Here is a 25835-nt window from a genome sequence, read left to right as displayed (position 1 = left end):
ACACGGGATTTGCGGGGGGCTGCTGGGCATTGAGTGTTGCCGTGCTCGCACAGTGTGCGCGTTGGGCTCGTCACTTGTGCATTGGTGTTGATGATTGCGTGGCATTTGGGCGTTTTGGTTGTTCGCTGCGCGGCGGTGGGGTGCTGGGTGGGGGGGGGGGGGCACTAGTCTATGTTGTGTGCGCGCCGAGGTCGGCCCGGGCGCTGCTCTTCCACGGGTTACGCTTCTTGCGTTCCGTCGGCATTACGTTGTCAACTGGCATTTGGGTCGGGGTCTTCTGCGTTTGCATCACGGTGCATCTGGGAGTCTTTGTTTTTTTGACTGATTTTTTTCTTTTTTTTTCTTTCTCCCACCCCTATTGGCTACTGGGGTTCTTGCCTGCCTGTTGCTGGAATAACTGTGGCCACTCTCACTAACAACTACATTCTTTAACAGGCTTATGCGCACACACATGTACACACACACATACAGACACATTCACCCACATGCACACAGACACACACAGTCTCACACATAGACACAAACAAATTTTTTTGTTTTTGGTTTATATGTGAAGGAATTTTGAACATCAGCTGAAGAGACACCTTAGTAGTCTGAGTTAGACAAACCAACTGGGTACCTTCCAAAGCTAAACTCTTTTTTTTGTACAAAATTCTCTTTGTGTCACCATCCCTCTGTTGCCACTCGGCAAGAAAAACACCATGAGAGCACAAAGAGGGAATTTCATAGGCTACTATAAAGACTGGAACTCTGATAACCACTTAATTTGTCTACCCTCATAGTAGCTTTGCCTGAACTTTAAAATGCTGACCATTGTACCTATGTGAAATTGCATTAAGAAGGGATTTCTTTGAGGTCAGTGTGGACAACAGGAACAATAACAGCAACCAAGAACCATATCATTGTGCACATGGGAATGTTAGATTGTTTAAAGGTAGGCTTGAAAAAAAAGTGAACCTATCTTTTAATTTCTAGGAGGCTGTAATGTGAAGAAAGTTGATTTGTTGTGAGGTATTTAATTTTCAGGATTATCTGTCATGTAATTCAATCCAAACATTTTCTTACTTTAAGCCTATCAATATGCAGTATAAAATCTAAAGGCTATAGTGGTAGAACATTTAATCCATATTGCCCACTCTAAATAAGACAATATAAACTCACTCCATAAACAAAAATTGCCACAGGTGTTCTCCAAAACAAATGATCTAATACTTTTACAACAACAACAATAGTAATAACACCAATAATTATTATTATTATTAAAATAATTTGTTTTGGCCTTTCTTTGCCTTTGCCAAAAAAGGTTTATGACATGAGAAATAAATTCATATTTACAGATCCTGTTTAAAAATGTAATAGGCAAATGTATTCATTCAGCTTTGCAATGCAATGTTATATTTTGAGTCAAATTTAAAATAACTAATTAAACTGCACTTTTAGAAGTGTCAGAGCATAAAGATAAATGACCTTGTGCAGTTCAGACTTTCCAAATACTACTTGTGTTAAATGTCAAGGAGAAGTAAGGAAGTAAAGCTCTCTCTCTCTATCCCCTCTCTCTCTCTCTCGCTCTCTCTCTCTCTACTCACCGGCTCTCTGAGCGCTCAGAAGAAAAGGAGGAAGCGGGGAGAGAGCACCGCAGCGCAGCTCGTCTACTCAACCGAAGGACAAGATAACAAAAACCCAAACAAACTATCGAACCCTCAGCTTGTCGCAACGCCACAGCGAACTCCTCTACCCTGAACTGCGCACGAGGAACGACTTTTACAGTTCCAGAAACGCTTTTAGACACCAGTAACTTGCGTTGGTTTGTTAAAGTTAAATTAAAGACAGTTGTACAGATAGCCTAGTCGGAGAATGGCAGACTCGTCGGCGGCCAACAGCGACGGGGAGGACGGACCCCGCGAGCCCATGCGGGGCTTCGCGCGCCAGGGAGCCCTCCGCCAGAAGAACGTGCACGAGGTGAAGGACCACAAATTCATCGCGCGCTTCTTCAAGCAGCCCACCTTCTGCAGCCACTGCACCGACTTCATCTGGTGAGGAGCGGACACAGGGATGGAAGGAGGGGTTCACAGGAGAGCAGTTACTTGAGTTAGTTTTATGCCTTTATTGGGGATGTCATAGAATAAGGGAAAGACATATAAAAACCTATGGTAGAAATAAAAAATAGACTAATTAGTTTAGGCATTAGTGTGCACCAAGAGATGCAATCTAAAAAAGGGAGAAGACAATGGGAGAAGTTTAATTCATCTTAGCCCAGGATTTAATAACAGTTTAAATTTGAAAAGTAGAGAGGAAGAGATGAGGCCTATTGATCAGAAATAGACAAAATGGCTGTAGACTCTAATGCTTGATAGTATTACATCATTAAGTCACAGCAGGAATAAAGAAAGTGGGAGGGTTGCACTGGTACAGTATTATCAAAATAAACATTGATTTCAGCCATGTAGATGTAATATGTGTAAGGTAGGGCAGAAGGGAAGACAGAGAGATATGTGGGCCGCACCAATAAAAAAGGAAGAGCTGCAGACCATTGTTTGATGGTATTAAGTAGGCAGAGGAGCTGAGAGAGGCTGAGAAAAACATGAGACATGTCCAAAAGCAGTGAATTGCAGCCAGCCGGAAAACCTGGGCTGCAAACAGAAGTGTTTCACATGGGTCAAACTCTGGCACAACTTCAGCCTTCCTTCTCCTGCGCCTCCTCCTCCTCTCTTCATTTCTCCTCTCAAAAACCTGTGCAGACATGTCACCATACAGCCCACCAGGGTTTACTAGACAGTGACTGCGCTCGGGTTATTAAATGAGTTTCCGGCTCTAGGTTGGCCTAATTGTCCTGCTTATTTTTATCCGCGGTGTGCACTATTCCCAAAACGGCCATTATTTAAGTCCTGTGATGGGCTTTTTAATTTGTGAATGGCTAAATGATTTGACCTAGAAGATTGTGTGTGTGTTCATGAGAATCAAATGGGATGGTATCATTGGTTGTAAATACCCCTAAATAGAGGAACACTGTGCACCCTGTGTAATTGCTTGACCTATTTATATTATCTATCTTTCTATATATCTATCTATATATCTCTATATATCGATCTGGCTCTCTATATGGGTCAATAAGCATAATGAAAAAAAACAATGAGAGGACTGAGTGATTTCACACCCGAGAGATTATCTATTTGTAGCCACGCTATGAAAATTTCACCTGCAGGCATCCCATATTCTCCATACCATTGACTGGGTGTGGTTGACCCTTTCGCCCCAGGGCAGCCTTGCCTTGCCTCACAGAACATGTGAGTGTGCGTGTGTCTGTGGACCTAAGTTGACCTCAGCACACGTACTGTACTGTTCATACAATAATACAATGTCCTTGCTGCTATACTTCAGTGGTTCAATTTGTGCTCTTTTGGATGGAAAGCTTTAGCGCTGCACACAAATGGCAGACAGCATTTGACATTTGCCTCTACACAAATATCTTCAGGCGAAGTGAAAGGGTTTTCCGAATTTCTTTTTCAAGTTCTTTCTGTGTGCGCGTGAGTGTGTGTGTGTGAGAGAAGTGTAGTTGCGTACACACGTCTGTGCCTGTACGATGTTCATCCTGTTTTTTTTGTGTATGTTCTCTCGGCAGGGGTTTTGGCAAGCAGGGATTCCAGTGTCAAGGTAGGTGGATTAAACGCTCACATACACACACACGCGTACACACACTGAATGATTGGAGGTTATCTTTGTCGCCTCTGCTTCCTCTCGTTGTTTTCTGTTTCTCTGTTTTTTCCACTTTAATTATCTCTCTTTCTCTTTTTAGTTTTCTCATTTCTCAATTCTTTCCACGTCTCTGCTTTTGAGGTTCAGATTACAAGACCAATCGCATACTTCATGTCCCTAATCTGTGTAGTCTTTTCTTTTCTCTTCCTCTCCTATGTCCTCTCTAGTAACTCATTTAAACTTTCCCAGCCTTTATTCATGTTTTCCTCAGTTTTCTATTATTTTTGTGTTTTAATGAATACCATTTTGAAAGCTAGCTTGACAGGCCTGTAAACCTCCTCATGTGTGCTATTCATTCAAAGCAAATCAGTTTAAAACAGCCTTGCAACTCCTTGAGATTTGATGGGAACAAAGAACAGTATCATGGCGCTCATACTCTGGAGAATAATAAATAATGGAACTGACAACTGATTTCCTGCATATTAAAATATATTTGAGTTGGATACAAGAAAAATGTAAATATACTGTTCCTTTAAAAATAATGAGTTGAAGTTGTTTAGATAATGTAGCTGTGGATTTAACTTTTCATATGAATGCAGCCATTAAATCAGATCCGTAGAAAAAGTCTCTGTGGGAAAACACATACTGCAACAGAGGCAAGCCTGGAAGTGGAGGAGGATACTGTAGGTGTAGATTTAGATATGGATAGTAAGAAGGTGACCATGGATGTCAAGGGATGTGACTCAACATGAAACACTCCCAGCCATATCAAAACTGTTGCCTAGTTATTGTAAAATGTAAAATGTAGAATAAGATAGGGTTTTTTCACAGCAGACATTTTGACTTGTCATAGTACGAAAAGCACAGGTGTTCCTTATAGCTTTTTCTATTCAAGCCATGGCAGTGTCACAATGAGCCAGCACGACAATAACAGGACCCTGAATAGAATTCAGCCATCAATAATTGCATTGTTTTCATCTTTTCATCTTTCTCTACTGTGACATGTCAGGATGTCTGATTTGAAAAAGGAGCATTGTGTACTACTACTTTAATAGAAAAGTGAGCCAGAAACGTTCTGCCACGAAGCTCAAAATTGAACTGCCTGGAGGGCTAGAAGTTTAAGTTTGTTCATTTGTATCTATTCATCAACAGCGGTGCTGTGTTCACTTCCTGCATCAATAAAGTGTAGCGACATATCTTATTTTGTGGTTCTCGTTGGTTTCATCTACACAAAAATAAAGGTCTACATGTCAAACAAACAGGGTGCCTTTTGACACGCAATACTGATTAAGAAAACTTGATCTACTTTGCTTTTCTTAGCGTTCTTCTCCCTCCCTGTCATTCATCTACCATCTCCACTCTGTACAGATTCAGCATCAGCTTTGTAGGAGTCGCTACAGGAAATGACATGAGTTATCAGAGAAACATATCCAGCCGACAAAAATGCCATGGTGCTTTGGGCTTTTGTGTTTTTTTTTTGTATCAATTTGCTTGATTTGTGTGTTTTTTCCACTTGTATTAACAGCCAACTGGATGTGTTCAAGGATTTTCACGTCTCCTAGCAACAGTGAAATATTCAGACACAACCGTCTATATGCTGTAGGATGGAAGAGGTGCTGTTCAACACAGCAGTGGATTAGCTGATAATGAGCCCATGTGTATATTTAATGGGTCAGCAGTGTTCTTTAGGGGAAACATCTGTAGGAATCACATGTTGCCTCTGGAGAAGAAAGGGTGTGGTTGTAGGTGGGGCACCTGACACCAGAGCTGGAAGATGGATGGATGGATAAAGGAGATAGAGGGAAGGAGAAATTACATTTAAATTTCTCCAGCCCAAAATAACGTGCATATGTGTGTTTGAGTGTATGAGTGGGTGACTCAACACTCACTCGCACAGATGAGTTTGCGCTTACTTTCTTCAATCAGGTGTGTGTGTGTGTTTGTTTATGTATGTCCTGAGTTGCTCTCCGACCCATTTGTCCGTCTGGGGCAAGGTATCGCTTCCCCAGAGCTCAGGGAGAAAGGGAATTCCTCTGCAAGGACACACACACACACACACACACACACACACACACACACACACACACACACACACATACACGTGGAGTGATTTGAGTGTTTGGGTGTGCATTCCCTCGTAGGGGATTGAGTGCATGCAGTATGGCATATTGTAGTGTATGGTTAGATGCATTTATATCAAAGTAAAGATAAGAATAATCCAAACAGCAATGTGACAGAAATAATGTGTATGGCCTGCATGTCTTTCAGTGAAAAGTCAAATTGATCAATAAGACCTGACGGGCTGTGTTTTCTACAGCTCCTCCTTTTCTTGTGAGTAGTTTGAGATCTGAGCGGACAGAGCAGTGATATTACTGCCTTACATAGTGGTAATGGGTTGTTTGTAAACTCGCTGCCTGAACTAGATCTTGGCTCCTAATGTTATATTTCCCTGATCAGGCTCTCTTTATGTTTCTTGTCACTCACAAACCTGATAGTTGCTTTGATCTTTGACCCACTGAGTTTTGGTTGCTTTATGTGTTGGTAGTCCAGAAGAGTACAATTATTTTAGCGTCTGTTACACTTGTTATACAGCAACTAACTTATTATGCCATCTAAATGCCTTCACTGTAAAGGTACTGTAGCTGAGATATTGTCAGTCCCAGCCTAATGGTCAAAGTCATAATGATTGTAATGCCAGTGTTTCCAAACGTGCAGGGCTGATCTAAAAAAGGCAGGATTTGCCAAAACTTTCATGTCCAAACATGAATATTGTTCATTAATATACCTGCTTTTTATTGCTATTGTTGGCCTGATTAGTTGTGGTTGACCTGCAAATGTTTGTAGACTCAACAAAGCTAAGCTTCATTAGTAGCATTTGACACTGTGACAATTGTACCTCTTGGTCGTTATTCTGCCATGTCATGGGTGAAATAAGGAAGTTAGATTTGCCACTGCTACATCACTATATTTATAGATATATTCTTAACACTATGAAGTGGATAGACAGTGCTTTTGTATGAAAGGAAAATAGTTTACATACTAAATGTACATACAGGTCCTGCTCTCTGCCATTGGATAGGCTGGATGGACAACTCGGCACCCACAACAGAAGCCTGTAACACGTTTCTGAAAGCAGCAAGAAGGATGTGGTGTAGACATAGTCCGCTGTGTGATGCGCACAACGTACATTTCCTGCCTGAACTAACATATGTGGCGATTTGCCTTCAGCACTATTGTAACTTACCATTACACACCAATCAGTATCTGCTGTTAAGAAAACATGCTGTACAGTTAGCAGTTTAAGTTTTCATGGTAGAAAAAAGGTGTCCAAATACACTTGCAGCATAATCCACCACTTTGCTGTCCATCTGTATGCCCAGCATCTATTAAACCTATAAACTTACACAAATACAAAGCTGACCACAGCCACAATACTTTATGAAGGACAAAACTACAGAGTCTAAACAGCCCCATCTGAAACCTGGAAATTGGAGGTTAGATGCTAAAAATTGAGACTGAGATATTGATTGATCAGAACAACATTTTCTGAAACATTTACTTGCCTCTCCATCCACTCCACACTTTTATTTTTATCTTTGCTTTTTCATTGGTGGGAAAAGTGATTGAATGTCGTGAATGAAGAATAAAAAGAAAGACAAACCCAGCTGTTTCAATGTTGGTTTGCGCAGCCTGTTACTGCAAATGCAAGCAGTGAGGCTGGGCCCAGGGCTTTGCATGTTGTGTATCTGTATACAGTATTGCTGGTCAGAGCGGCTCACTGCCTCAGTGTTGTTGTAGCTGTAAACAATAAACTGTAATGCCTCAGCGGGATTCTGCTGTTTAGTTTTCCATACACTCGAAAGAGTGTAGGACTCAAAAGGGTGACAGCAGTTTGTATTATGTAATGTTTTTAAAGAAGTGTTTTGAGAATATTTCATACTTCTTTGTGTTGGGGATTTATGTGTGTGTGCACGTGTTTCATGTTCCGTTTAATGAGCTGGTGAGCACTTATTTCCTTAATGGCTGTCTGTGCAGGACTGTGTGTACTCTAATGCTTCCACATGGTTGGTTATGTGTGTGTGTTTTTATGCACACATTCATAAATGAGTGTATTAATAATGCGTTGTGTTTCAGTGTGTTGCGCATCCTCCACTGTCCCCTCATAGACTTAATGGAAAAATTATCCCTTTAGAGAACTTGAGAGGGACGGAGGGCGAACTAAGTGGCACAAAGTGTGTGTAAGGAGGGGAAAGTGGAAAATCAGATGGAGTAAAATAAATTAAGATGCATAAAAAAGAAGGATGGCGAGATGGGAGATGAGAGATGAGAAGGGGCGGAGGGAGAGGCGAAGGAGGATAGCAAGAATTAGTGGGGGTGGAATTCATAGAAGGAAGAGGGAGAGACAAAAGGGGGAGACAGTGAGTGGGAACGGCGTAGGAAGGAGAGGAGGATTACACGTGATTTCCTTGAAAGTTCCAATTAAAGTAGCTCATAGCAATTGCAGGGGTAAACAGAGGGATGAAAGACATGTTACATGTCCTTCGAGAGCAATAGCAAAATAAGCTGTTTTCTCTTAGTCTTGTAATGTAACTGTGTACAGAACATACAGTATATATTAAGAAAATATAGGGAATATAGCGAGAGCTGGGCTTGATAAAAGAGGAAGTGATGAAGGGAGAGATTGAGAAAGGATAAATTAGGGCAGAAATTGAAGACATGCACACTGTAACATTGTGCTGTTGCTGATGCAATCAAGACAAATTACGGTTCGTTTTCTGTGTTTGATTTGAAAGACTTGGATCATGTTCTCGATCGAGGGAACTGCACAAAACTCAAGTGGTAGGTTGCTGCAGCCAGAGGACAATTACATATATTAAAAAAATAAAGAATAAATTAAACAACACAGGTGGTTGAAAATGAATGAGAAAGGTATGCTGGAATGACACTCGAGCAGAGAGGTGGTGGGTGAGATCTTTCTGCCAGGCAGAGGAGATAATGAACGGGGAAGAAGAGGTTGAAAAGAGGCGAGAGAGAAAGGAAGAGGGAGATGATAAAATCGTGTAGGCACGGAGTGTAGATTGCACCTAAAACAAGCCCATAAAGGTGTTGTTTGCTGCAGCTATTAGCACTCTTCGAAAAAGGAAAAATGTATGTATTTATAAAAAGCACTATTCAAGAGCGTTATTCAAGCTTCCCTTTGACTGATGCCGTCTTTTGTGCTCGGGTTTAATCGGGTGTGTTTTGCTTTCACCAGCAACCGTCAAGCTGCTGTTGGGCACGGTGCCCACAATTCCTCTGGATTCACATAATACGTTTTCTGCCTTTTCATGAGCATGTTCAGGTTCAAATCAGTTAGTGAACATTTGCAAATATCTGCGTCTGTTGGCGGTGCCGAACGCAGCTCAGGTGCTTCTGCAACTCCAACCTGTGTGGGTGGGAGGTCTCCGGATCCAAAACCTGCCTCCTACACACACATGCACACACACACACACACACACACACACACACACACACACACACACACACACACACACACACACACACACACACACAGACACAGATCACGCAAATGCATGCACAACAACAAAACGGGTATTCATGCACATGAACGCATGAAACGCTTAAAAACACACACACACACACAGAGCTGATGTTGATGGATCATTGAAATCCTGAAACAAAACAAAAATGGATATTCCACTTCCTCTGTGCTTTTTTATTCCCCCGATTTCTTTTGACCTACCGCCCTCTCCTTTCTGTCTCACTCCCTCCTGTCTTTTCTGTTTCTGTCTCTCTTTCTCACCTTCTCACCTTGTTGTCCATCTTTCTGTTGTGTCCTCTTTTCTTCCACCTTTATTTCCATATCTCTGCCCATTATTTCCTTTTCTAATGCTTAATTTTTCTGCTTCAATATTCCTCCTTTCCTCTTTCTCCCTTCTTGTTCATCTTACTTCCCCTCCTCTCCTCCTTTTACCATTCCTCCATCTCCCCACTTCTCCCTCCACCTCTTTCTCTATCTCCCCCTCTTTCTCTCTAGTGGTTGTGTGTTGGAAGCTGTGGGCTTTGATGCTTTTATAAATAGCCCAAGTGTTCCACTGAGAGCACCACCAAATGGGATGGATGGATGGATAGATGGATAGATGGATGGGGGTGTGGAGAGGGGGATGGAAGAGGAGGGAGGGCTGCGTGTGTAGGTGTGAAGGGAGAACACTGAAAAACGCCAGAAAAAAGGAAAGGATTAAAAAGCGGCTGAGGTGTTTATTGAGATAACAGAAAGCATTGATCGGAGATCAGTTCTGTGAAACTGTGGGGTTCTCAGACCTGCAGCCCTCAGAAATGCATGCGGTTTAAGAAGCAGAAGGTTTTAATACTGTGTAATATATTAAAATAATGATCATCTGTGAGATAAATGCATATTGTATATTTAGATATACCGGGAGCGCTTGTAGAAGCAGTAGCCAGCTTCTTCAAACTTCGCTACGCTTTGTTTTTCATCTGTTCTTCTGGCTTTATTTCCGAAACTGTGTTACCTGTGACAGAAATATAGTAATTGGAAAAGGAAGTCGAGGTTTTTGGATTAAAGAGCAATCCACCCAGCCCAATCAAAAGCACCCAGTACCATGGCGCGTGCGGTGATTGCTCAGAGGAGAGGAAAGAGAGCAGGGATAGGAGCCATGTTGGCCCAGCTTTGACGTAAGGCTGCTACTAAAGGTCCGGTCTGGATAAAATAGGACTGAGGTTGGCCAAGCAGTGGGAAATCAGAGACTGTTGGGCCCACATTTTTACAGAGACTTGCCCCATCAACATCCCGGATCAAGCACTCTGCGGGTGGTACGTGTTGCGAGCTATCAGCACAGGACTCCGACTCTGTGTTTTACATCGATTGTGCTTGGTGCTCAAACGCAGTTAAGATGGACTCTGTTTCCGAAATGTCAGACTTTTTAATGTGAAAATGAAACCATATTATCATCTAGTTGCTGTGGTTTACATTCACCTCAGACACAAATTCAAAAAATGCGCTACAGAATGTTCGGGGGGTATATGTGCCTTTGTATATGTATACTGTATATGTATATAAATAACAGTATATATTGTTTTATTTTATTTTATTTTATGTAACCATATTTTAGTATACACTTAACTATTTGTTAAGTTCTGCATGTGTAGCATGAAGGGACTACAAACTGTTTCGTTATACAACTTGTGCTGTAAAAAGACAAACAAACTTTTACATCAGATATTTACCATACGTTTTTTGCTGTCTTCTTTCACCTTAATCAAAACTTTTTAAAGGAGACTTCAATTCAAACTATCCAATTCAGAAACATTCAGCTGCTTAAAGTTCATGATTTGCCATCTCCACTATCATAAGTCAAGTACTTACACAATTACCCATACATAACAGGTTTGATATATGTTTTGTGCTACCCATGGTCTTGTGTATGTTGTGAATTTGGTTGGTGCCTGTGAGTAATCTGTAGTAAAGTTGTGTGTCATCTTGTGGCAAAAAGATTTCATAGTATCATCTTCTTGTTAAATCAGACATCTACTATCATGTGTGTATCAGACATCTGGCTCCGTCATTGTTCCTCAGTGTAATGAGGCTATGTTTCACAACTATGTGAAAACGTTCTGTAAAAACATGCAGTCAAGATCAGTAGTCTTAGATTGTCTATTTCTACATTGTAGATGATTTAATAGGAGTAATGCTTTGGTGCACACCACAAAACTCAGCTCTGGACCAGCTAACTACAGCATTTTTATTAGAGCATTTTCTGCAAGTGAAGGGCAAGCTCTGTATCTTGTATCTGCTCCATCAGGCTCACTTGTTGATAAGGGCAACACATCATAGTTGTGAAACAGGGAACTTATGAAGAGTATTGTTGTTGAACCTGTGGAGTGTGAGGCCCTGAGTTGTGTGGAATTACAATGGTATTTATTCAATGTACCATTTTTATGGTCACATGGTGTTACTAATGTTTTAGAAGCTTCTAGTTATAAAAAGTCTACAGCCATGCTAGTGGCTCCGTGTGGCCATTCTGAGGCACAGCTGTGCTTTGAGATAAATGACAGCATGCTAACATGCTCATAATGACCTTGCTAGCATGCTGATGTTAAGCAGGTATAATGATTACCATGTTGACAATCGTAGTTTAGCATGTTATCATACTAAACTAAGATGGTGAGCAGTAGTACTCAACACAAAGAACAGCTGAGGCTGATGGGAATGTCATTCGTTTTGTAGGTATTTGGTCGTAAACCTATTGAACTGATGATGGCTCAAGAGGAAAGGTCAAGGGATGAATAAAGTGATTACAATTCATCCTGAGGGGGACATGGATGTCTGTACAAAATTTGACATGGTTATCCATACGGAAGTTGTTGAGACATTTCAATTAAACACAGATGTCAACCTCATGGTGGCACTAGAGGGAATGTCAGGGGATCACCAAAGCCAGTAGGATTCATCATGGGGGACCATGAATGTATCTACAAAATGTCATGGCAATCCATGCAATAGTTGTAGAGTCCTGTCCTGGACCTAAGTGGTGGACCGACCGACTGACCAGCAGACGCATTGCCATGTCAGACAGAGCCACGGCGCTTGCATGGCTTAAAATACCAGCATAGAAGTAGAAGGGAAAACCTTTCAAAATGTCATCGATGCATTCTGTTAGTTCTCTGTGTTTGTCTCCTGATTATTGTCAGTGAAGCACTGACCTCGTTCAGTTGTCATGGACTTGATCTTCAGCATTTTCATGTTGAGTTTGTTTTATGTAATACCATTGTACAGTCTTTCATGCCATGCCACTGTAGTGCGTATAACTCTGATAGTGAGCCTCAGTTGCCTTATTGATAGGGCCAAAAATATTGCAGCATTATAGTGTATTGATTTTTCCTACATTCCCCTGTTGCTTTTCAGACACAACAAACTTGCATCTCTAAACAGCTTGTGCTCATGGCACACAACAACATAATATGAATCATATGTTTTAGGTGGGAAGACTCGCTCTGATTATTAATAGTGGAGGAGACGCTGCTGTGTAGGTTTTGTTTAAATTAATTTTGAAGTTTGTTCTGCTGCTGCACACGAAGCTCCAGATTAGAGCAGTAGCTGATTGTGGACAGCATAAGTGCAAATGCGATGCAAGACGAGCCACAAGTTGAAAATAGGGATTCAAGATGTGGAGTTACAGGTCAATTGAAGTAGAATCAAAATAGATTTTTAAAATTTGAGCAACATTTTGCAGTGCAACCAAGGGTAATTAAATTAAATCAAAATGCAACAAACAAATAAAATAATACAGTAGACAGGGAAGAAATGCACAATATTGGACACACAGATTTTTGTTTAAGAGTGTGTTTTAGCTAAACATGCACGTTAATTGAGACTCTATCATGCCTTTGTTTATAGTAATAGTTTTTTTTGTCATAGTACAGTAACACCCAGTGTGTTTCCTCCCATAACTGCTTCCTCTTCTCAGTTCAATGTGGAGGGTGTAAAAGAGCTGCTGTACAGTGTGTGTGTGTGTGTATCTGTCAGTGTGTGAACATGTTTGAGTGTGGGTGTAACGGGAAAGACTGTGCATATGTGTGTCTGCCTTGTTCAATATACACAAAAGCGAGTGAGAGCGACCCTAAAAACGGGAGTTCTCGCTCTTTCTGTTCATCAGCCATCAGTGGTGGCTATCTGGTGCGTCTGTGTGTGTTTGTTATTCCACAGGTGTGTGTGTGTGTATGTGTGTGTGTGTGTTTGTGTGTGACAAAGTCTAATTTTACTTGTCAGTGAGGGCCAGCTCCTTGTGCTCTGATCTACTTTTACACATCTGAAGACTGATCACTGAGCGAGTGTTTGTGTCTGTGTCCGTGTGTGTGTGTGTGTGTGTGTGTGTGTGTGTACTCACTTTCAGTCACAGATTGACAGACTATCTCCTTTAGGGCTTGGTTGTCCTTGCTGCTGACATTTGCGGCAATCGTACACCCGTTGCCATGGTGACACCTTGGAGACATATCGAGATGGATCAGACAGCCAATGTGGGTCAGGCTTGTTTAACATCACAGTGTACACACACACACACACACACCTCTTGCACTTTTGCAAATACTGACTGCCCCCTCTCTTCATAGTTCCTCCTAACCTTTAGTCCGATCTCTTCCTGACTAAAACAAAGTAGTTTAAGTTACCTAAACTTAACCATAAACCTAACCAGAGTTGCAGCATGTCAGAAACCACTATTTTGCATTTCCATTTTTGTAACAGTCACAGTAATTTGAAAGCACTCACATAAGACCTATTCAATCATTTAAGTAATGAGGGCTGCAGTGGACTACTGACTGTAAGCTATAGTCGCCTGCTTTATACTTTATTTGTCACTTACAGGTGACAGCTCTTTAGCATTCCAAAGAGTGTGGCATTATAATTATTCATTATTGTCAATGATTATTGTTATTATTATTGGCTGTGGACATTTTAGCTTAGTTGCAGCTTATTAAAAGGCGCTTTGTCACTATGAATCTGTGTCAGTTCCACAGAGAACCATCATCTATACTTAACTCTGTCAATAGCCGCCTCCCTACAGCACAGAGGGGAAATGGTTTATTCTGCCTGTGGCTGCTGTATTGGTGGCCACCACCAGCCACTCCAGCAGGTAACCAGAGATTATTAATATGAGCAGGATGACTTGCTGACTCCCAGTGGTGGAAGCCCTGGGGGAATCCTCGTAGCATAATGTATGAACGCTAAAAGCAGGTGTATTGTAAATAACGGAAAAGTCCAAGTGTTCATTTCCCGTGTGAAACAAACAATGAGTGTTTTTAGTGACGTAGGTTACATAAATAGCATTACTTACCTTAAGTAAGTTAAATCACGTACCATATTATTAACCCAAATTTTTTACCCAAACCAAGGGGTTTTGACCAAGCCTCCATATGTGTTGAGTTGGGAGTGAGAATGTGTTCGTGGATTATACAAAATTAGTTGTGTGAGGTGTGTGTCTGTGTTTGTATACACGTGTGTGCAATTTATGTGGAAGTCAGTGGAAATTGGAGGTTGTTAGATAACAGCTCTGAAGAGTACCTGAAGGAAGTTATGATACCTAATGTAGGTATTAGTAAATTTCAACTTATTGTAGTCTCAGTAAAGAAGCCAAAGGTGTGTTTCTAACGCCGTTCCACCCACATTACTCTCAATAACATCTGCTCATCCTTTCTTTTAATTATTCACTTTCCCACCACTTGTCTCCTACATGATCACTGTCACAGGACCTTTGCACCACTCTGTATTTGTTGTTTGTAATCTAGGTGATCTACAAATTGAACCTGATCAGTTGCACTCAGGGCAATTTGACTTGATGATGAGGCGAGCAAAATGTCTAAAACGTGAATCACGGTGTGTAGGTGGGATGGCCAACCTGGATTACTAACTGCTGGGGGAGAGATGCTGCTGTGCTGGCGTTGTGGGCTTGAAAATGTACTATGATATAATTTCTAGGACAGAAGGTCACTGAGATTCTTTGCGGACAACATTTCACTGACTGAACATTGATGTTGAAGTTTGGAGTTAACTCTTTAGATGCTGCTCTGTTCATGCATCTGTAGTGGAACTGTTGTTTTCATAAAACATATATAACCATATAATACATGTCCAAATGTTACAGCTGGAACAATCAGTTGGAAGGTTTGTTTAGTCAGAGGTTGTCAAGGTTGTGATAATATCATGTTTACGGCATGTTTATGCTGATTTTACAGTGATATACAGTAAGTTTATGATGTATTTATCATACAAGCGTACCTGGCAACATGTGTGTTTCCAGACATAACAAAGTGGTGTTTCTCAGTTCACAGCGGTACAGTTTGGGCTTTCTGTCTGTAATGTCACTTGTGTGTCTATGTGGTGTGTGTCTGTTTGTGCGCACATCCTCTCATAGCAATGGCTAAATCTAAATAAGAGGTAAAGACAGTTTCAGAGTTGCTCCATTTCTGTGTGTGTGTGTCTAACGTGTGTGTGTGTGTGTCTGTCTATCTAACGTTGTGTGTGTGTTTGTTGGCTGATGGAAACCAGCTAACTATGTCACTGTTGCTCCTGAGATACTTAAACCCATTCGTCTATGGATTGTAACCTAGCAACAGAGACACGAGCAGACAGGAGTGCAGTGATCTCAGACCTCCTTTTTCTGTCTCTCCCTCCATCTCTGTTTCTTTCTTTATTTGACTTTCTGCTTTTGTGTCGCGCTCCCTTCACATCACATGCTTTTTCTCTCTCATCTGTCACCTGTCCCTTCCTCCCCTCTTTCTCTGTCTTCCACGGTAGTCTGTCTCCACACCCTCATTAGTTTCCTTTTATTGTTTCCTGTCAATTTATGTGTTTACGAATATCATATTGTGGAGTTTGAGACTTTATGTGCTAAACCTAATAGTGTAGTGTTTAAATATCACCCACCTACGGTATCTGCTATCTGCAATTTGCCATCATCATTATCTTTCTTTTCTTTTCTGTACTTGAATGTTAACAACCTGTCTGAATATAAAGGAGTTTTTCACTATTAAAACCCTTTTGAATTTGGAAGAGAGACAGAGGGACAGATAAAACAAGAGTGAAAAGGACTACATTTGTTTATTGTCAATATATGTGTGTGTTTGTGTTTGTGTGTCTGCACATGTAAAGAGGATAACAGGCGGCCAGGCAGCACTGGTCTGTTGCCAATCATTGAGCGAGTTGTTGGAGAATATGGCCTGCCTTGCCCTCAAAAACAAACACATGCAAACACATACACACACACACACAAGTTCATCTTTGTTAATGTTCTTCTGCTCCTAACTTAATCTCAGATTCAGGTCACACACACTGCCTCCCACTTGTTATTTGGCCACAGAGTTAAAACTGTAATTAAAAAACTTTCTTTAAAATAATACTAATCCTGTTTTTTGGCTGTAATTAGTAATTGTGCTTTTACTGCTGTTAGTTATTTTGGCTCCAACAAGTCAGCGCCATTCTGTAGGTCCTGTTGTATACCTTTTTATTTAAAAAGATAAAGGAGAACCAAAACTGCGAAATAGTATCATCATAATTGCAAGTGTTTTTTTTGTTTCTTAGTAGAAAAGTAATGTCAAGGCAACATATATCAAGAATCATAATGATAATTGCAAGTTCACGGCTGCAGAGATTAAGAAAGTGCACATACTGTCACCCAGCAATGTGATTACACACATGGACTCTGCAATTTAGCATCTGGCCTCATTACATGACAGCTTTCACAGTGTATATACCACACTAATGCAGTGTGTTTGTAGGTTTAAGATGTTATTAAAATTTAGTTAAAGAAGCATTTGCATTGTCTGTGAAGATTCTCAATCAAGTCTAGTTGCCCTTGATTTTAACCCTTCCTTTGGATTGGTTTAATGAGCGTGCTAATGCTTCAGACTAAAAGATAATGAGCATCTGTCTTTGCTGGCAGAGAAGGTTGTCCTTTAATGGGTTAGCGGTTCAGTCCCCAGCTCCCTCTGTCCACAATGTGAAGTGTCCTCAGAGCAAGACACTGAACCTGATGGTTAGGTTAGTCTCTTGCTTGTTAGTTCACTGCCATCAGTGTGTGTAAATGAGAGGAATATTGTAAAGCACTTTAGATAAAAGCGCCAAATAAATTGAAGTCCATTTGCTGTCCTTAATGAATCACTTAACAGTGAGCCACAGGATGTTAGAGAGATACCGCACACTTGCTGTTTAGATTAGCGCGCATAGAGGACACTTTCACAAAGTGGACTATTGTTTGCATCACTGTTGTGTTGTATTGTTAGTGATCGATCATATTGTAGCACAAGAGTTGAGAGCAGGCCCTCCCTGTTTTTGTTTCTCATTCAAACCCTTCAGTCGGTGCCATCAAGCATAACACAACCACCACCATAGACTACAGCGTTGAAAATGAGCCTATTGAATCCACACATCGCTGACACACAAAACATTGATTTTTTTGGTTTAACAAACACTATACATTGCAGGGTTATTGTGCTGGATTGCATTTGATTGCACATGTATCTTTCCAGAAAATGGAAGATTTGATTTCCAAATCAGACTTGCGGTACAATGCCAACAGTTATTTTTCATTTCCATGTAATGGATTCAAGCATCTTTACAATGTGTATTTAGTTCATTGTTTGGTATTCAAACCTGTTAGTCTCATCAGCTCTCTTGTTAATATCTGCAGCTCTTCACTCTCACCCCTCTGTCCTCTCTCTCCCACTCTCTCTCTTTCATCCTCTTCATACCACACCTCTCTCTCTCTGAATTAATGAGTAAATCAGTAGATTAGATAAAACTGCATGTTGAGGGCGATGACTATACTCTTCAGCAAATTAAATTCAGCGAACAGTCGTATATATATAATTTATGCACTTAAGCGTTTTTCAAACTTGCGCTTTCCTAGTTATTTTTCTTGCTGTCTGGACCAAAACAGCAGGTATGGTTTGCAGGGGAGTTAAGAGAGAGAAAGTGGCAGTGAAGGGTGGAGGGAGTGCGGGAGGAGGGCAGCTGTTTCGGCTGGACGTGTTCGGCAGTTGCCTGTTCAGGTCATATTGTGGAGGTAGATGTACTTCTGCTGTTAGAGGAAACTAAGTGCCCTCCACACACACACAAACACACACACACACACACACACACACACACACACACAGCCAGAGAAAATGAAGAGACAGCTGATGTTGGTGCAAAGATTAACGATGTAAATGTCATTTTTTGCTACATTCCAGCCTCCTTTCTTCTTTCCATTCTAAATTATAAGCTCTCCTTATAAGGACTGGTTATTGATGCTCAGTAGTGTTTTGGGCACAGACCAAAATGTGTCTGTAGTATAGAGAATTGGAAACTGTCAAGTACTAAAACCTGGCATCTAGAGCTGAAACAATTAGTCACTTAATTGATGAGTCCGTTGGCAGAAGATTAGTCAGCAACAATTTTGATCATTTTAAAAATCTTTGCTTTATCAGTGAGTTACATGTCTTTGGGTTTTAGATTGTTGGCTGGACAAAGCAAGCAATTAAATTAAAACATCACCTTGAGGTCTGGGAAATTGTCAATGCGCTAATCAGTACTGAAAATAATTGTTAGTTGCAGCCCTGTTGACATAATATCTATTCAGGCTTTGATTTGGAATTTGTCCAATTTTAGTAACTTTTTACTCACACCATCTTTAATATGATGATGACCAAACCATGCTTGTCATGTTTATCTGAGGCTGCAAGTTTGATTCCACCAGCACATTTGAAAGAAACAGATAGAGACTTACACTTCCTCTCTGTAAAGGTGTCCATAGGCAAAGCACTGAACACCTACCCTGCTGTGGAGCGGCTCAGTGGCAGACTGTACATGAGCAGCTCCCAAATCTGGAAGTTTGCATCTGTATGAGTGTAGAGAGAGACAGAAAAGGCGTGCGATTGAGACAGAAAGTGATAGAGAGAGAAGGGAAATTGAATGTAAAGTGACAGAATAAGAGACAGATGAATGAACCAGACAGAGAGTGGGATGGAAGGAAAAAGACAAAGAGACAGACGGACAGGCTTTGACAGACAGAAATGGAGAGAAGAAGGTGGAGTGAATGAAAGACAGTGAGAGGGATGCAGTGAATGGGAGAGAGAGAGAGAGACAGAGAGAGATGGAGTGAATGAGAGAGAGGATAAGGGTGGAGGTGTAAGCTGGACCACGTAAAACCGGCTTGTGCCAGAATTCTTTCACAGCGCTGGCACAGAGCTGAAACTGAAATCGAACGGAGCGTGAAGCCAGCCAGACTGTAGTGTCTCCTGTGTATTTATTCTAATTGAATGTAAGATAGTACACCATCCAAATGGACAACGTACTGATCACACAGGTGTCACAGATGAACACTATTAGAAAGTAATGTATCTTCTTATAACCGCAATCTTTTTAAGAGATTGATTTATTGACACATAAAAGCAGTCATAATAAATACATTATATTCTGTCTTCACAGTTTTGCACAAAATCCTTTTTTGAATTCCACACAATTTCTATGAAGATTTGGGCAGGTCTGACATTCTTTTCACTTGACCCTGTTTTCTTCTTTTCTTCCTTCTTCATCTCTGGCTGGATTGTGGCGTTTTGCCACCACACACCCCTAAATTGTTTCAATGAACTGGGTTGATAGTTCGGGGCAGCCTTACAATATGTCAGTATGGACATTCTACACATTGTTTGATTGGTTAGATTCTCCACAATTCAATCGTTCAGTTCATTTAACGGAAACAACAAGCCAAAGTCTAATTCTTATTAAAAAGATTAAAAGAAAAAAAAAGTGCAGACTCCCATTACCTTTGAAGCGCTCGTGAAGTCTGAATCTGTCCATTCCTTGATTATTTATATTCCTTTACTCTGTAGGGGTCCACCAATCAAAAGAATCAAAACAGCGTGTCATAAAAATTAATCGAAGTTGTGAATCCTGTCATGTGAAGTCCATTGCTCTCTGTCTCATAACTTCTGCCACACTTCTCTCATGTTGTTGGGTATGTTTGTTTTCGTGACATTGCTGCCTACAAAATAAAAGTGCATAAGCCGTCTGTCAGAGCAAGATCAAACAAATTTGTGTATTTGATATTATTTGATATAATATTTTTATACAAGAAATACTGTTTGAAATAAATAAACTGTTTTCATAGTAGTTTAAGTTCTGTGCAAAAGTAATTAAAGGCCTGTCTCATATGGACACCTGTCCTAAATATAGGCAGGGTCAATTCAGTGATTTTAGTAAATAAAAGTCCGGGCTATTGATCAAAGTTTTACGGTAAGCTGCAAAGCTAATTAGTTATGTCAATACATCTAAAACAACTACAATAGTTGTTGAATGTCAGTTAGCCATTAGCCAAGCTAACTAGTTGAATATGTAATAGCAGACACCTTTTAACAATTGATTGTGATTGTAATTGATGTGTAAATAGTATGTAAAACAACATTGTGAAAAAGTAAAAAAGGTATAAATATAGAATTTCAATGGGAGATATCAAAAATAAGATTTCTGATGAAATGAATGTGACATGTGTTTTTCACAAAAAAACTGTGAGAAAACACACTAGCGGGGTTATCATCTAGCCTTAGATAACTATACCACATACCAGCAATGAACACACGGCATGAGAAATCAGTTTCAGCTAACTGTTGCTCTGAGAGGAGTGATTGGAAATGACCAAGTGTCTCCTCTCTGAAATTAAAAACACAGGGAGGCCACTTAAAGACGGACAGTTGTAAACCACAAAAATACATATAAATCTCTGAAGAGAATAGAAAATTTTTTAACCTCAAAATAACAATATTATAGCATGGCAGACCTTTTAAAACCTTGACAAGTAAGAACTCAAATTTAAAGGGTCCTTTCGTGAAAGTATAATTGATTGTTTTGTTTACACTGGTTGTCTTATGATCCCCACCAACTGGAGGTCATAGTTTAGCTGCCAAGTTTAATCCTCTGTGTTTTCCCATGAAAAGACACACAGTAACAACATGAAAAATGTAGATGCAGAGCTGGAGGAGGAGAATAGAGAAGAAGAAGAGAGGATGGATTGATGGAAGGGAGAGAGAGAAAGAGGAGGAGTGATATGGGTGTGCTGACTCACTCTGACCCTTCTCCCTGCTTCACCAGCAGCATCGTGGGTATTTATACATTGGCGTAGGTTGTTCAGCCCCCTTATATAAGCCCTTACACACACACACACACACACACACACACACACACACACACACACAAGGGGAGGTGCCCAAGGTGAATGGTGTGTTTTGTTCAGATTATTGACTTTCTTCTTGCGTTCTCTTCCTTATCATCTTGCTCTTCTTCTCTTCCTCCTGTTGCATCAGCTTCTTCTTTGAGTCTTTCACTCAGCTTCTTGTTTGAGGTTGTTTCCGCTTTACTGAGACCGTAGGAAGAGAAAGAAACAGAAACAGGAGCAGTAGTCTGGATCGCCCAGACCTCTCTCCACGCTGTTTAAACATTGTGCCAGGTCTGCCAGGCCGTGGTCACAGAGAAGATCTGATGGAGATGTTTTGTAGTCACGTCAGCGAAGACAGTCAGTCAGTCAGTCAATAAACCAGTGATCTATTGTCTCAGTTAGCAAGCATATAGATCATCATGTCAGTTCAGAAGGTAACCAGGCTTTCACATTAAATGCAGAAATGCAAAATTACACAAAGCAAGGCCATTATTCTTAATGGAGAGTGTGGCTGTGCTGACTTGTTCTAGCCACAGCAGTGTACGCAGTCTTGGTTTGCCAACTTTGCTGTTATTTGTTTTTCCGGTTATGTCCACAGCCCAGCTCATATCGTGTCATCATGTAGAAATCAAATGAGAAGTTGGAAGAGCCTCCCAAATCATTTCGATATCCTGTTTTGGAGCATTATGGCTTTTTATTTAATTACAGAAAGATTTGACAAGTGAATCGGAATCCAATTTCTTGTTGATACTGTTAAAGGCTATATAGCCCATAAAAAGATACGGAAACAGTTACATCAAACATGTTAACTCATTCATCGTGACAGCATCATTTGACTGTGTGAAGGTGAAGTTGTTTGTTGCTTGTTTGTGACAGTTATAGAGAGTACATGATTTCATTTTAATGTCATGTGAGGAATAATGATCCAATCAGTGTTGACATTTAAGTTTAGTCAGATCTGATACAAGTCACAGGAGGCATAGAACAGACTGAATTTCAGAAAATTGTCTGAATTCATTTCATGCAGACCAGTTAGATACTCAGTCAGTTGGTTACAACAGGTATTGAACCAGCGAACATTGTGTGTATGTGTTTAAATATATATACTCTACATTAGGTGATGTACTACTACAGCTATAGATGAATAAATATGACTAACTAGTGAGCTTTGTCGTGTGTCGTCCCATTGGACCCAGCCACTGAATCTTACGGTATCTAAATCTGGGACATCACTGTACAGCCTTACAATGTGTCTTGCACACACACACACACACACACACACACACACATTGGCAGCTCATCAGAGGAAAAGGCTATGTACAACATAAGTGTTTTGCCAACATTTCATAAACAGAATATGAGAGGAGAGGAGAGGAGAAAAAGATAACAATAGAAGGAAAAAAAGATCAGTGGGGGGAAGAGAGAACAGGAAATAAAAGGGCAGGGGGTGAAAAAAACAAAATTATGAGATGATTTTCAAAATAGTCCACTACATTAGCTATTTAAAAAGAATCCTCCTTCCATTAATGTAAAATCCTGAAGGTTCAGTCTGTGTTAGAGTTAGTATCTGGTAAACCAATTATATTTTGAAAGTTGCTTTTTAAATGTGTTGCCTTTTGAGAAAAGTCAATCAAAATGTTGACTCTAATAGGGTGAAAGGATGCTCATATTGCTGACTGTAAGATGCTGCAGAGGTAGGTGGTGTCTTTGTGAGATCTCTTCACACTGTAATGATATACAGAACGCTTGATGGGAGGAGGATATACACAGACAACCAGTCGTTACATAATCACTTCATGTGACTGGTGGGGAGGGATCGGGGCAACATGGGACACTTCAAAAAGCTATAGCTGACAAAAACATGTTTCACGTGATAGTCACTGCAGATGTGTGTTGTACTCTACTGTTGTAACATACACAGCCACATGCAAGTATGTATAACTGCTCTACTGCCAGGTAATTACTTAATGTGCATGAAATTGATTGTAAATCATTGGTTATTGATACAGGGGTTTGAGTTTTGTGTTAAGTGCTATAATATGACTCATGATGAAACTGTACACAATATTTTTTGGCCTGCATCAGCTAATAATATGCATAAGGATTAGATAAAGAACTGAACATCCTTATAACGCAATTAGTGAATCCAATCACTAGGACTGCATTTGTTTTAATTATAGATTTATCTGTTGGTTATTTTCTTGATGAATCATTTGCTTTACAAAATAGTGATTATAATAATTCATTATAATTTCCCAAAGCCCAAGGTGCTGCATCCAATTCCTTGTTTTAACCGACAATCAGTCCAAAACCAAAAATATTCCATATATCATTTTACAAACAAACGCATCAAATCCTCAGATTTGAGTAGCTATAACCAGACATTATGGTTGAAACATGAGAAATTATTAATTAAATGTCAACATGGTTGCGGATCCATTTTCTATCAGTTGACTAATTGATAAATTGACTTATCATTTCAGCTCTTTTTAAAAAAAATATTATATATATATATATATTTGACCAGGCAAGTTAATTAAGAACAGTTTGTTATTTACAATAATGGCCTGGCCTTTTTCATGTTCCAGTTTTATTGTTGTTGTACATAGGAACCTAAAATGTAAAGGGGAGAATCATATGGACCACTGAAGTGGCTGTGCATGCAGTGGCATGCTCTTTCCTGGTAGAAAGGCCTGTGAAAATCTTTACTTTTGGGACAACATGCCATCACATGCATAGCAGTAACACAAGTCATAAAATTACAGAGAAATAATGGGAGAGCTTCAGTGGCTTACCAGTGAAGCTTGTAACTAGTAAGGCAGATTATTTAAAAAGTTCTTAGTAAAACCTTTATTGTACCCTAATGTAAATGATCCTCCTCAGTCTCTGTCCGTTGGCTGAGGTGCTAACTGCATAAGCCTGTAGTGTAACTTAATGCTCAGCCAGTGTTACGGGTAGACTCTACAGGTATACTACATGGCTGCTTACCTCTGCAGTAACCTAAGCCCAGGTCACAGCCACAGCGATGCAACAGACTAATGAAAGAGGGAGAGAAGATACGAAAAGAGAACAGGGAAACAAACAGGTTGACAGAGAAAGAAATGAGAAAGAGAGAATGATGTAGAGAAATTTTAACAATGCCTGTGTTAGGATGCATATCAAACCGTTTGTCTATGCGTGCGTTTCCAATGGATATTTAATGTATACGATAAATAATGGAGGCACGTAGGCAAGGTGCCAGCTAGGGAGTCAGACTAAGACCAGTACATACGGAGGGCACCAAGAGGCCAGTGGGAAGCAGGGGAGGAGGCGGTGGACAAGGAGGAGGTTTGTGAGAGATACAGGGAGGGAACATCGGTACATCAGTACAGTAACTGGAAGGACTCCAATTTGATTTGTATAGTCAGAGAAAGACACCAGAACCAGAGTTTTGGAGTTGCAGTGTGTGTGTGTGTTTGTGTGTATGTGTGTGTGTGTGTGTGTGTTTTGGTTAGAATTTTGGCAGTTGCAATACTCAAAAGAGCAGTTGCCTTAAAGCAATACAGTATGTGCACATGGCTCTGATCAGTCCTATCTCCCTCCATGCTCTTTCTGTGTATTCAATCTGCAATATCATTGGAATAAGTGGGTGGTGTGTGTGTGTGTGTGTGTGTGTGTGTGATATCATCGCAGTGAGTGGGTGGTGTGACCAAAGAGAGGATATCACGTGGGAGTAAAGTACCATTGAGGTGCACATGTTTTGTGTGTGTGTGTGTGTGTGTGTGTGTCAGTCTTTGTAATAATAATAACCATCTGATCAGTGCAAGTTTCACAATAGAATGGGATAGAATATGATAGAATAGTAAATATGTAAATGAGACAGTAGATGAGACCACTGACATTCAAAATATCATGTTAACATTTTTAGATGTGGCAAAAATAATGTTTTTAATTCTCTGATCTGCCAACCAGTGCTCTGATGACTGCATTAGACAAAAGTTCACAGAAAAAAAAAAATTATATAAAGTTAATAAAGGGCCTATATGTAGTTTTTCAATGAAATTACTTATTAATAAATCAAATTTTCATTGCCTTATTGTCCATAACTTATTTACTATAAATAGGCTAAAACAAATGAATTAATTGGATTCGATTGGAAAGACTTTAGCAAAGGATTTTCCAACATCAGTGGACCAGAAGTAGTAGGCCTTGTGTGCAGTATTGGAGCACGTTAGGCCTACTTCCTTTTGTAAGTGTTTTCTTGTCAGATATACACTACTCGTGCAGCACTGTCTTTCAAAAAGCTACAGGAGAACAGGACAGCTCAAAGTTGAGAGTGATAAAGCGCTCACTCCTAATGCGCTCTACAGAGCACCTGTTCTTGATGTCACTTTGTTGGTCATTCTGGAAAATATCCACAACCAGTGGATGCTGCAATGCTTGTGATCTGGCTGTTGATGG

General features: G+C 40.3%; 1 protein-coding gene across 2 annotated transcripts in view; it reads left to right on the top strand.

Moving 5' to 3' along the window:
• The first annotated feature begins 1595 nt into the window (after positions 1-1595).
• Positions 1596-25835, top strand: part of prkcbb (protein kinase C, beta b) — a 116502-nt gene continuing 92262 nt past the window's right edge. Inside the window, exons 1-2 of one of the 2 annotated variants that reach the window (XM_038696249.1) lie at positions 1596-2033; positions 3620-3651. In XM_038696249.1, the coding sequence (XP_038552177.1) occupies positions 1855-2033; positions 3620-3651 (211 nt within the window). In that variant the 5' untranslated portion in view covers positions 1596-1854. The remainder of the gene's footprint in view (positions 2034-3619; positions 3652-25835) is intronic. The other variant, XM_038696240.1, reaches the window with a different exon arrangement.

This window comes from Micropterus salmoides, unplaced genomic scaffold (assembly GCF_014851395.1).
Source record: "Micropterus salmoides isolate LMB-PRFRI ecotype aquatic unplaced genomic scaffold, ASM1485139v1 Ms_hic_scaffold_10, whole genome shotgun sequence".
Taxonomy (NCBI): Eukaryota; Metazoa; Chordata; class Actinopteri; order Centrarchiformes; family Centrarchidae; genus Micropterus; species Micropterus salmoides.
The sequence above is the reverse complement of the archived record's forward strand: the minus strand, read 5'-3'. Positions and strand labels throughout refer to the sequence as shown.